The sequence below is a fragment of the Mytilus galloprovincialis genome, chromosome 4, assembly GCF_965363235.1.
Source record: "Mytilus galloprovincialis chromosome 4, xbMytGall1.hap1.1, whole genome shotgun sequence".
NCBI lineage: Eukaryota > Metazoa > Mollusca > Bivalvia > Mytilida > Mytilidae > Mytilus > Mytilus galloprovincialis.
In genome coordinates, this window is record NC_134841.1 from 42255684 (window position 1) to 42269647 (window position 13964).

The 13964-nt window shown below is 30.7% G+C and overlaps 1 protein-coding gene across 2 annotated transcripts; it reads right to left on the reverse strand.

Annotated features, from left to right (window-relative positions):
- Positions 1–1219: 1219 nt before the first annotated feature.
- On the reverse strand, positions 1220–13964 carry LOC143072184 (uncharacterized). Of its 2 annotated transcripts, XM_076247004.1 has the most exons (9): positions 13820–13962; positions 13019–13224; positions 11883–12004; positions 10664–10799; positions 9261–9518; positions 7405–7646; positions 6387–6523; positions 4938–5221; positions 1220–2335 (listed from the first exon to the last, which is right to left on the reverse strand). In XM_076247004.1, the coding sequence occupies exons 1-9, from the start codon at positions 13959–13961 to the stop codon at positions 2297–2299; spliced, it is 1566 nt and encodes a 521-aa protein (XP_076103119.1). In that variant the 5' UTR covers position 13962; the 3' UTR covers positions 1220–2296. The 2 variants fall into 2 exon arrangements, with proteins under 2 accessions (XP_076103119.1, XP_076103120.1); XM_076247005.1 differs by lacking the exon at positions 9261–9518 and having other exon boundaries at positions 13820–13964.

The window sequence follows — 13964 nt, forward strand, 5'->3', positions numbered from 1 at the left end:
AGTTTCTGGGATATAATAATTTATAATTTTTTTCCAGGATAGATGACACCAATTTCATTTTTCGTTTAGCCTTAAAAATATTTGCATTCTTTGTTTCACTGAATATATCAACTTTTTAATTAATATGAATTTTTTAATAATGATTTTTTTAAACTTCCTCCATAAAAAAAACTCAGAACAAGAAAGAACTGGGTTTTGAAATGATGATTTGTTGATAAAAAAGATTAAAATGAAACAAATTAAACAATGAAGGTGTCAGAAGACAGATTTCCACACACTGATTAAATGATACATGTATGTAGTTTCTATACATGTATTTTTACTTGAAAAGGGGTGATAATTAGCTAAATCTATTTTGGAAAAAGTTACTTCCAGTCTGATGTGAAAAAAAACAGCTGCACCATGAGTGCATGATACGCCCAACGTCTTGTGTGGAAGTTTTATGCAATAATCATAAATAGTTTCTGAGAAAATTTTAAGTGTTTTTGAGACACAGCAGGACATGTGAAATCTCACTAAAATGAAATTTTGAATCAATCCAAAAAATATACAGATCTTAAGATAAATATAACAAAGAAGTGTGTAAAGTTTCAAGCAATAATCATAATTTTTTTTTGAGATACGGCACGACATGTAAAAAAAACCATCCCCTTTTTTACAAAATACTCAATAACTCAAAAATAAAATTTTAAGTCATCACCAAAAAGTATACAGATATTAAGATTAATATAACTAAGAAGTGTGTAAAGTTTTAAGCAATAATCAAGAATCGTTTTTGAGATACGGTGCGACATGTGAAAAATAAAACACCCCTGTTTTAGTTACAAAGTGCTGTAACTCAAAAAGTTTAAATCTTATTTTCACCAAAGAGTATACAGATCATGTGACCATCATTAGAAACAACTATATTAAGTTTCATAAAATTTAGATAAGTTGTTCTCAAGTTACAGTGTGACATGTTTACGCCGGACAGACAGACGGACGGACACTGGACATTTGTATACCATAATACGTCCCGTCAAAATTTTGACGGGCGTATAAAAAACAACAATAGAAGTGATACAAAATGTATATGAAGAAAAAATTGGTACATTTGGTCCAAAGTCATAAGAAAACTCATAATAGCAAGCATAGATGAGACCATGGATTTTAAATTGAAAGACCCTATGTATCTATGTCTTACCGTTATAATGTTACACTTACATGTCCTTTATGTCATACAATTCAAACATAAAAGCATATTAAAGGTCTTCTGTGTACACTTTAAAGAACAGCTAGATATATGATTACAAAAAAGGTCTGATTGGACAAATGACAATTCTTGTTTTTAAAACTGTAAAAACTGACATTTTTCTGCTATAACTAGACAAAATGGAGGAAATTCATATATGTTGCTGATATTGCATCTTTAAAAATCTGCAAATGTAATTAACATTTTTGGCTGACCACTATATAATTAACATTTGTAAATACATAATCTTTATAACCTAATTACAAAAAGCAAACAACAAATCTTCTAGATTTAATACAGTTTAATATAATCATGCTTATGACTTCTGCTTCAAAGTAGGTCACTTATATTAACATGTGTATATCAATAGTGGTTAAATGCACATTATATAGACAAATAATTCCTTGTAATATTAATATGACAAAGCAGAGCATGTAATGATTATATAGTGGAGGCAGACACCTTGCAGGTAAAAAACAAACAGGAAGACATTTTTTATAAACAAAACAGATAGTACATTTTAGGTTCTAGAAATATTGTTGAGGAATTTTAACTTTAATTTTTTTTAATTTTTATTCATATACACTTCTCAATTGCAAACAATATGAAGATTATATCATGCCTATATTCATTTCTTGCAAATGCAGAGTGCAATTGCTTCATACTGGCTAAACGCTAACAGTATGAATAACATTACAAGCCTTATATCTATATTCTATTCGATCCAATATTAACCTTATTTCTTGTTAATGGCCAAAAGCCAACAATAATAATAATAGCATGTTGATACAATTCAACAGTTACATAATTCAAAAGATAATCTCTTAAATTTAAATGCCTTCATTTGTTCTTTGATCAGGTATACTGCCGTTCCTCTTTTCTTAAGTATAAAAGGATGCATCATGCATTTCTATTAGCTCTATTGTTTCCAAGAAAAACATATAAAAGCTGTAAAACATCTTCCATCCTGATTTCAGTAGAAAATCCTGCTTTAGTCACTTTAAGCATCTCTGTAAACCAGCAATACTGCATAAGTTACAGATGAATATAGAAGTCGTCATCAGTTTACTCCTTTCTCTTTCTTTTTCCTTTCCTTGTCTTAATCTTAAAATAGAATATCCTGTAAATTACTATCTCACAAAAACTATGTTAAACCTAAAAAAAATTCAATGGTTAAAGGAACATAATTTTCATAAATATCTTTGAGAAATGAAGGCTTGAAATAAAATGCAATGTATTTTGGGAAAAATTAATATTTTCAAGTGGCCTTAAACTCTTTTGAAAATATTTTATCTGCAATGATTTTTCAAATTGATCTAGACATTGCTCATATGAAACTATGATATAAGTTTTATAAAACTCTGGCAAGAGAGCACAAAGAATATAATTTTCCATCTTTACTACTGAAGGACAAGACCTATTTCGTTGAGCCACAACTCCTCTGACACCATACAAAGTCAGATATATTTGCAATATGATGAATGAATGTATAATGTTTGTACTTCCTAAATATGTTTTTAAAACCATCTGTTATACAGAACAAGAGTGCACACGCTGAAATGTCTCGCCTTCTTTACTAATCATTGATATTATGTTGATAGTCCTAAGTATGAAACTTTATTAAAAACTGTCACATAAACTTAACATTAACCAAGATAACTAAACAAAGACCAATGAACCATGAAAATGAGGTCAAGGTTAGATGAACCATGCCAGGCAGACATGTACAGCTAACAATGCTTCCATACAATAAATATAGTTGACCTATTACTTATAGTTTAAGAAAAATAGACCAAAACACAAAAACTTAACACTGAGCAATGAACCGTGAAGCTGAGGTCGAGGTCAAATAAAACCTGCACGACTGACATATAGATCATAAAATATTTCCATACACCAAATATAATTGACCTATGGCATATAGTATTAGATAAAAAGACCAAAACTCAAAAACTTAACTTTGACCACTCAACCATGAAAATGAGGTCAAGGTCAGATAACATCTGCCCGCTAGACATGTACACCTTACAATCATTCCATACAACAAATAGAGTAGATCTATTGCATAAAGTATGAGAAAAACAGACCAAAACACAAAAACTTAACTATAACCACTGAACCATGAAAATGAGGTCAAGGTCAGATGACACCTGCCAGTTGGACATGTACACCTTACAGTCCTTCCATACACCAAATATACAAGACATATTGCTTATAGTATCTGAGATATGGACTTGACCACCAAAACTTAACCGTGTTCACTGATCCATGAAATGAGGTCGAGGTCAAGTGAAAACTGTCTGGCGGGCATGAGAACCTTGCAAGGTACGCGCATACCAAATATAATTATCCTGTTACTTATAATAAGAGAGAATTCAACATTACAAAAAATCTGAACTTTTTTTTCAAGTGGTCACTGAACCATGGAAATGAGGTCAAGGACATTTGACATGTGACTGACGGAAACTTCGTAACATGAGGCATCTATATACAAAGTATGAAGCATCCAGGTCTTCCACCTTCTAAAATATAAAGCTTTTAAAAAGTTAGCTAACGCCGCCGCCGGATAACTATCCCTATGTCGAGCTTTCTGCAACAAAAGTTGCAGGCTCGACAAAAACACCAATTTTAAAGAAAATATTCAAATTTAGAGACCATTATTGATTGGTGTCTTAAACGCTTTTGTTCATGCTTAGTCGACATACTGCACACACAATTTAAAAACTTTATTGATTCAACACTTGCCCAATATTGTACCACTATTTTGCAGGCATCTTCTAGTATATTTAATGTTTCCAAGAGGCATTACTCAATATCATTATTAATCCTCGGCACTGATTTTTTAACTTATCCAAGACATTGCTGATCCTAACTTTGAAACGAGTTTTATATGATCAGGCAAGAATTGTAAACTAAAGACTTCATTATACACCTTTTCCCAGTTCTAGTAGAAAGTTATTCTTGACAAGGCTGATATTTGGTTTATGATGAGACTATTCTTTCAATATTTTTAAACGATGAATTGAGATTTGATACTTTAGAAAATGCCTGTACTTAATCAGGAATATGACAGTTGTAGTCAATTCGTTTGATGTGTTTGAACTTTTGATTTTGCCATTTGATTTTGGACTTTCAGTTTTGTATTTTAATCAGCATTTTTGGTGATTTTACTTTTTGGTATATTCTGAGTTCTGGCATTTTGAACATTGTCACAACCTTATCTAGAGACAGAAATATAGATTTCACCACTGCAACGAGTGTTATTTGATATTTCTCCACTCAATACAGTCACAGTTTTTAAAATATTTTTAAAAAAAATGAGGCCTGAAGAGAATTTTATATAATTACAATTCAACTGTTGAGAGTGGACAAATTTCATAATACACGATTTAAAGAGGTGAAATCTGTTTCTCTTATGATTTTTATCCTTCCATTTCAAAGATTTGTAGAAAGTTGTGTTCTTTATATGCAACATCATCAGACATAGTCATCTTTTAACATGACGCCACAAATACAAAAAATCAGAAGAAACCAAGAAAATTTTACATCATAATAAAATTTTGACCAGTCGTTCAATTTGCCAAGATATTTCACTAGTGAGGAAAAATATTTTTCTCACACCAATCAAGAAACATGAAACTATCACAAAAATTAGAGACACTAAGATTAATGTACTTTTAAGAAGTGAATGTAAAGGAAATCATACTTCTCTTATTAAGCCTTCACTTTCTAACATTTCAGAAATGCATGAAGGTTCAGGATCCTCTGTTTGCACCAGCTGTATTGGTATATCTATAATCTTGTGCATTTTCAGTAAATTTGTCAATGGCCATCTGGTTATTTTGGGAGTGGATTTAGTTGGATTGTTAAGAAATTCCATCCACCATGTATATTCTTGGAAATTCAAAAAATTCTTCATTTTCATGACGGCATGTCTGGCCATTTCAATCCTGTTATCATCATAGTGCTGTTGGCATAGTTTAGGTATACCTATTCAATGAAATTATATCATTAGTTTTATAACCTTAGAGCTATTTTTATAATGCTTTTAGTTTCAATGTTTGGTTGGCTTGATTGCTTTGTTTATATATTTGTTTGTTGAGGCATTGTAATTATAGATTGATATCTGCAATCAATAGATAGGCAGGACTTCTTCAGTTTGTATACTTTTGATACTTAAATTTTATTGGATGTTAAGTATAATGCAGATTATAATGTGTACAAGCTGAAGCTGTCAGGGGAATTTTCACAATTCAATCATACTTTACACAAGTAAAGCTATTGTTTTAAAAAATCTGAGAGTCCAACATATTTCTTGATATTCCTAACCGGATGATTATAAAAACAAAAGAAGAAGTATACTTAGCAACAAAATTATTTTCATTTACCTGTGTATTATATAATGTAATTTTTTTTCCCAATTTGATGTTTTTCTATAAAAAATAACATTTCACAGCAGTTTTATACTTTGACTTTTAATAATTCATCCCTTATTTTTATTAACTCAGTATTTACATTGCAACATAGATCAAATTTATTTGTTCATTGTGTGTTTATTTGTGTCACTTCGTTTTTTGATTGAGTTAAGTCATTCCAATTGATATTTTATCGTGTGTCTTTCTATGTTGTGATGTTATACTACTGTTTCAGAAAAGGGAGAAGGTTTGGTACCATTAAAACGTTAATCCCGCTGCAATTGTTTGCACCTGTCCTAAGTCAGGAATCTGATGTTCAGTGGTTGTGGTTAGTTTATGTGGTTCATAAGTGTTTCTAGTTACTCGTATTTTATATAGATTAGACCATTGGTTTTCCCGTTTGAATGGTTTTACACTAGTAATTTTTGGGGCCCTTTATAGCTTGTTGTTCGGTGTGAGCCTAGGTACTGTGTTTAAGACCACACCTTGACCTACAATGATTTACTTTTATAAATTGCAACTTGGATGGAGAGTTGTCTAATTGACACTCATACCACCTCTTTCTATATATATATATTTGTGCTGTTTGGTCTTTTTTAACTATCTGTTTGGTTTCAATCAAGGTTATAAACATGAATGCACTCATGTTTTAAAATCAGTATACAAACGATTGCTTTCAAAGCAATGGAAGTAAAAGAAATAGACATCCTTTTTTTAAAACCACCTAGGTTGAAACTTACCCTGAGGAATAGTGTTATTTCCTGTTATATCTAAATCAAACAATTCTATTTGGTTTTGGCCAGCCTCAGGCAACCAAGAATCAGTTGAAAACTTCCTATATTTCAAAGTAACATGGTTAGGACGGTCACAATAGAGCCTAAAGTAAAAAAATAAATATCACATGAGTAAAACAAACTAAACAAATGTTGCTCGTTTCTGGATCCTATTTGCTTATATTACATTATCTCAGGTAAATATATATCCTAGAAGTATGAAGTTAAAGTGAAAAGTAAAGGTTTCATGGACCTTTACTTTACTAGGTTGATTTTCTAGGCATTTCACTAAGCTATGAACATGATGAAATTATAGTCAAGGTCATGTCACATGTGACAAATGGAAACTTCTTACATGGCATCTTTATATAAGGTATTGAGCATGCAGATCTGCTGCCTACTGGAATAAAAGCTATGAACCATCACTTTCTGTAGATTAACATTCTATTATCTTGCAATCTGAGACTCTTTTCCATGGAATACAATAATTTCTGGGAATTATTTTATTCATCACACTTGGCCAAGGTATAAGTGCGAACATTAATTAATAATGAAGATACTCTGATAAAACTGCAGGTTGTTACTGCAGTTACAAGTATAGATATGGAATATTCTAATATGATCTTTTCCAACATAATGGTGCCCTTCCTATTTTTTTTTCTGATTTTGTCTGTTGTTTCCCTTATTCTTGCAGCTCATTTGAAGAAAATCTGATCAAAAATGCTCTATAAGTATTAGAAATCAGTTTTTGAAATTTCAAAAAAAAAACTTTCAAAAAAATGATGGTTCAAATCTGATTTTTCTGATTATTCCTAATTTTAATTAGAACTTCATTATCCAAGTGATAAGTGTGAGAAATGTACAATCATTTCTAAATAGTTTGTTACTTTGGCTAATGTTTTTCTTGCTATGAACTGTTACATTTTAATTATGATTAATTTATTTATAAGAGGCTCTAAGCTGTATGTCACTATAAAATACATACCAAAACTGATGTTGGAAGGAATGGAATGACATCTCACAAAGAGAATTGTCTAACCATGATTTGACATCTCGTACACATGCTAACACTTCCTGGTGTGGTTTATCATGAAAACTTGATTCTATTTCCTTTTGTAGCTGAGGAAGTGTCATGGCATTAACCCGTCGTAATCTGTGTGAAATTACTGAAAATCGTTGATCAATGTCCTCATGTGTATGTCCCTTCAGAAGGAAGGACAGATAAGCCTAAAAGTATGCAGAACACAAGAACAATAAATTGAAATTTATCAAGAACTAAGACATATTCTACATATATATATATAGAAGAAGGGAATATTTGTCTATGGACAGCAACCCAGCAACAAATAATAAAATCACAAACAAACTTCTTTCCTTAGTGACTCAACAAACCTAACAGCGCACCATACACATGTTTTTGAATTCAAGGATCAAGAGTACAAAACTATAGGTTAAATTAAACAGAAATTTTAAATTTATGTTGTACTGCTGCATGCTTATCCTATTTGACCTTCAGATATTTTGGGACTTGGCATAGATAAACTTGTTCTTACAAGCATGTTGTGTGCAATAAGTTTAGTATGGTCATATAATTTTTCTATTATCATGATTATGCAATGCACCAATAGCAATTACTGGTATATATATAATAAGAGGCTCACAAGAGCATAAATCACTCACCACTAATATTTTGTGTTAAGGGCATACCATACAGTTACAGGGGAGGTAATGACATTGCTAACGTAAAATGTTATTTTCGCGACATCAAACTATGACATATCGGGAAAAGATGCATTTTTCAACTATTTTTTATCATTCAAACTGATTTAATTTGAAAACGAGTGCATGGACCCCTATTTTTTAAAACGACATGTTGTTTCATTTTGCAGGGAGATTATGTGGACCAAATTTTATAAAACTGTAAATAGAGGATTTTTTATTAATTTTGATAAATATACAGCAAAAAAATACGATTTTTTCTTAATTCATGACCATTCGATAAATATGAGTTATTTCTGAATAAAAAATGCATAATTTTTTAGGATACTTATAAAATACAAAAATTACAAATTATCTCACAAAAAACAATTTGTGTTTATCTTTTAAAACAAAAAAGTGATGGCTTTCTATCGAAAGGAAAAATACGGCCACAAATTCAAATTTTGAGCAAATATACAAAATTTCGACCTCATTTAACTCAAAAAGTAGCACATATCTTTTTTTACATATTTGATTTAATCAGGCAAAAACTAGCCTACATGGAAATTTTCATCAAACTGTAAATTCAGGACCAAAACTGTATTGTATGCCCTTAATCAGTATCATTAGTTATTTTGAAAGTATGAATGTGCATTTAAACATGCCATTTTAAAGTTATTGCAAATTATAGTGTCTGCAAACTAGATCTATCAGCAAATCATTGAACATATCTTTTTTTCTAAATGGGCCAACAAATATTTAATCTTTTTGTATCAGACTATCAAAAATATTTGCCTAAAGTATATCTGACATTTGCCTAAATACACAGTGTTAAAATTTGCATATCATACATATAAACAGCCAGACTAACAATTTGCAATGAATTGCTACATTTACCTGATTGTACACAAATCTAAGTAATTTTCACATCTACACACATCCTTTCATAAACTTTTCTCCAAAATTCTTTTCAAACTTGTTTTAATATTTCATCGATCTATTTCAGTAGTGTGTTTTCCATATTTTATTAGGACACAAATTCCAAGAGTGTGGCATTTTTTTCTCAGATTTAAGAAATTTAGTTTCAATTTGATAATTCATTGTCTTAACTGTACATACATACATATAAACATATATAAGTACCTCTTTGACATATCCACTCAAGCAAAGGTAACCAAGGAATCCTATCACATACTTGTTTTTATTTTCTCTTCCACAATTGTCACATTGTACATATAGTTTTGGGGGTAGCACATTTGTATTACTGGTTATTGCATTAACAAGGCAGGTAATAGTTAAGTTAGGATCATGTGGCCATTGTAGTAAATCTGTATACAGATAGAGTTGACTGCCATGAACTAAGCATCCAGTGATGTGGGTTTTTAAAGCTGGTGCTCCACACTTCAAAAAAAATGTTTGGATTTAGTGCATGGACATGTTGAACTTCTGTACATATGTGAATCCTAAAATCAAAGCTAAAAAATTAAAAAGAAGAATGTATCTATAGTACATGGATTCCCCAACCACATAACATTTTCTATGTTCAGTGGACTGTGAAATTGTGGTAAAAACTCTAATTTGGCATTACAAATAGAAAGATCATATCATAAGTAACATGTTTATTACATTTTAAGTTGATAAGTCTTCATCTTCATCAAAAACTACCTTAACCAGAAACTTAACCGTGAAGTGGGACAGATGGACAAACAAACACACAGACCAGAAAACATAATGCTCATAAATGGGACATAAAAACAATTTTTAAGCCAGATTCCTTTACAGAACAAGTGTCTTAATCACTACTGTTGAAGACAAAGTGTAGAGGTTTCAAACATATGATATCTCTAGAGAGAGAGAGAATATTACATCAGTACTGATTTTTATAGCCAATCTGTTCATTTGTTTTATCCTCTATATCAAGAGAATACTAAATTCTATGTTGTTTCTAAAATATTAAGCTTATTCAACATCTGAAAATCTGCAAATAGGACTCTATTCTAATGTCAATTAACAAGCTCATACCTGTAATATTAATGGATATTTTGGAATTTTAACTTGTCAAATATATTGATCTTAAACCCACACATTTGTACCATTTGTATCTACATTATCAATGATTATAAAACAATTGAAAAATGGATAATAATTATTATTATGAACATCAATTTAGTGTTATCATTTTTGACACAATTACCCTTTCCAGATGTCACACTACTTACAGATATATGTCAATAACTTTTTAAAGTTGTGCATGCCTTATCAAATGATCAATATTGTTTAATTTGATATATTTTATAGTTTTGGCAATTTGGTAGAAATATTGAACATTATTGTAGACCATAACAATCGCTATGGTGAATTCAATGTTTTACCTTTTACTTTAACCTAACAATTATCAAACCAAATTTAAAATCATCATTATGAGATTTGGTAGTTTCTAATCCAGGTAAATTTTAAAAGAAAAAAACCTGATTAAAACTTCATGGTGACTTACTGATCATCTCATATCTTATTACTTGGATAATTGACAATGTACAACTGTATACCTTTGGTTTAGTCCATCCCTTAAAGTGTGGAATGTTAGTCTTTGACTGATCCATTCCATCAATGATAATACTCATCACTTCCTTTGACTTCATACATGCTTCGTCTTTCTTCTTGTAATAGTCTCTTCTTTCACTCCTATAAAAAAAATAAGCATTTGCTTCAAAATATTCATGATATCGGATCTTCACTATTTGGCATTTAGTTTGGTTTGTATGCTGTAGTTACAAAGAAAGTGGAATCAAGGGAATGTACTACAAAATTGATGGCAGCATACAAATATATTGCTAAAACACATCTATAACAAAATATTGGAGAGGAAAATAACAAATGTCATGTGTAAACAAATTAAAGTAGAGGCTCCGCCATGTTGCATTATTTGTGATTGATTGTATAGTGTTCTCATTGGAAATCGAAAAAAAAATAAAAGACAAGAGGCTGTCAGAGTGACAGCAAAGCAAATTTTTTAACAGTTACTTGTGTCCTGTCATTTTCAATATCACAAAGACCATATCTCATGAACTGTTAAAGTGGAAATTGCCTATATTAAACTTGACATCCATTTTGTCATTAGTAGCAACATTTTTGAAGAAGCTTTTTTTGTCAAATGTAGTACAATTTAAGAGACATTAATATACTTAAACGATTCATTCTATTTTTAAAGTAACACAAGTGAAACTGCAAGCTACTGCTCAATGATGATACCCCCACCGCAAGTGTATATTATTAATAGTGTAAAAATATGCAAGTGTTTGGTAACCAGGAAGTTATTGAGTGATGAATCTGAAAAAGCATCACACGGTATAGCTGACTTATATGAACCCTGAAACCAAATTTCAGAAATCCTTGTATTGTAGTTCCTGAGAAAAATGTGACGAAAATTTTCAACTTGGCTATCTTGTGTAAAATCATACAAGTATTCGGTAAACAGGAAGTTGTCGAGCAATGAATCTGAAACACATCACACAGTATAACTGACTTATATAAACTCTGAAACCAAATTTCAGAAATCCTTGTATTGTAGTTCCTGAGAAAAATGCGACGAAAAATATTCATGGGACGGACGGACTAACGGACTGACGGAAGGATGGACAGACAGAGGTAAAACAGTATACCCCCTTTTTTAATGCGGGGGCCGGGGGTATAAAAAGAAATGTGAATTGTATCATATAAGTTTTGGTTCAAGGGATTCAGATTCAATGTTCAGTTGAATAACATTACCTTTGTCTATCAAGGTGAACTTTTAAATCTTTTTTCAGCTGATCTTTTTTAACAGCATCTTTTAATTTATGCATCTCCATTTTAACCTTCATGCATATGTCACAAGGATTAATATTCTTTGTCTAAAAAGATAAAAGTATTCTAAAAGCAGATGAGATTATTGATCAGATATGTCCAAGTTTTGGAATTGAAGAGCCTGAATCACTCAACTGTAATATTTTGCATATCAATGATTATTTTTTTGCTATTTAATGATTACAAATATGCACACACTATTTCCATTTTCTTAAAATTATAATTTTTAAAGTTGTTTTTTATAATTAGCCTTCAATACACTGTTCAATGACATCTGCCAGCTACACGTGTACACCTTACAATCATTCCATACACCAAATATAGTAGACCTACTGCATGCAGTATAAGAAAAACAGACTAAAACACAAAAACTTAACAATAACCACTGAACCATGAAAATGAGGTCAAAGTCAGATGAAACCTGCCAGTTGGACATGTACACCTTACAGTCCTTCCATACACCAAATATACAAGACATATTGCTTATAGTATATGAGATATGGACTTGACCACCAAAACTTAACCTTGTTCACTGATCCATTAAATGAGGTCAGGGTAAAGTGAAAACTGTCTGATGGCCACGAGGACCTTGCAAGGTAGGCAAATACCAAATATAGTTATCCTATTACTTATAGTAAGAGAGAATTCAACATTACAAAAAATCCTAACTTTTTTTTCAAGTAGTTACTTAACCATGAAAATGAGGTCAAGGTTATTGGACACGTGACTGACGGAATCTTCGTAACATGAGGCATCCATATACAAAGTATGAAGTATCCAGGTCTTCCACCTTCTGAAATATAAAGCTTTTAAGAAGTTAGCTAACGCTGTGCTGTAGCCGCCGTAGCAGCCGCTGGATCACTATCCCTATGTCGAGCTTTCTGCGACAAAAGTCGCAGGCTCGACAAAAATCATAATAACTCAGTTTAAATATGAGGCATATGTTTATAACAGTTTGTAATTTTCCTTTATCAATAGAATAATCAATTTTTTTTTTTTAAAAGGTTCAAATACTATGTATTCTTTCCTTCAAATTTATGAATAAAAGATCAATTATTTACCTTAACAAAACTAACAATTTTCTCAAAATTTTCTGAAAAAAGTTGATAAAAACGTCTTTCTTTTATGCAAAGACCAGGTATAGTTATGTACTCATCATACATATACTTTATATTAATGCAATCTGGCAATAACATTACATCTCTTTCAGGGCTTGGATCTCCGTACTCATCTATAAAATTGTCCATAAATGCTACAGCATGAAGACCTATAACAAAATAAAATACAAATTGTTGAAAAATTGATATATCTATTTTAAGTATTAATCCAAAAAGCAATATTCAACTAGTTCATTGTTTTATTTATTACTTTTAATCAATAATTTACAATGGACAAAACGATATAGAAATCTTCAGAAAAATTCAGAAAGGTTAGCATGGATCCTTGCATCATATTACTTAAAATCTAACAGAAGAATCATTTGAATGTTAATACTGGTACAAAATTTGAAAATAAAAATATATTCTTTTATCACAACACAAGCATTTAACCGTAAACATTTTTTTTATCATTTTTTTGTTATTGTCCCTTAATGCGATACCATTTCGGTACAGTTAAAGAACCCCTTTGAAGCAGTATAAATTATTAACAGCTGGAACCCTAGAAAAATATGGAATTGAACAAGTTAAAACCATGTTTAAGCAATATTTTGTACATGTTATAACTTGTATTTTTGCATTGTACCAATTATAACATGTACAAATTTTTGTACATGTTATATCCTGTACAAAATCGCAACTTGTACACAACATAATTATATATTTATAAAAATAACTATACATGCTATATACGCAAAATCAAACCTTTGATATTATGGTAATGGGTTTTCCTCACTTTCTCTACCACCATTATGTCTTTCTTCAAAAGTTTATATATCCTGTAGTAAGTGGCAATACTAATTCCCAACAGATCAGTCCATTTCCTCCTGTAAAAAAAAATCACCATATA

Excerpts from the sequence above, each read along its gene's own strand:
- LOC143072184 (XM_076247004.1), bottom strand. The coding sequence starts at position 13,961 with ATGGTGATTTTTTTTTACAGGAGGAAATGGACTGATCTGTTGGGAATT. Across the intron at positions 9,519-10,663 it reads AGGGATGGACTAAACCAAAG|TGTGGAGCACCAGCTTTAAA; the intron begins GTATACAGTTGT and ends TTTTTTTTGAAG. Across the intron at positions 7,647-9,260 it reads TGAGTGGATATGTCAAAGAG|GCTTATCTGTCCTTCCTTCT; the intron begins GTACTTATATAT and ends GCATACTTTTAG.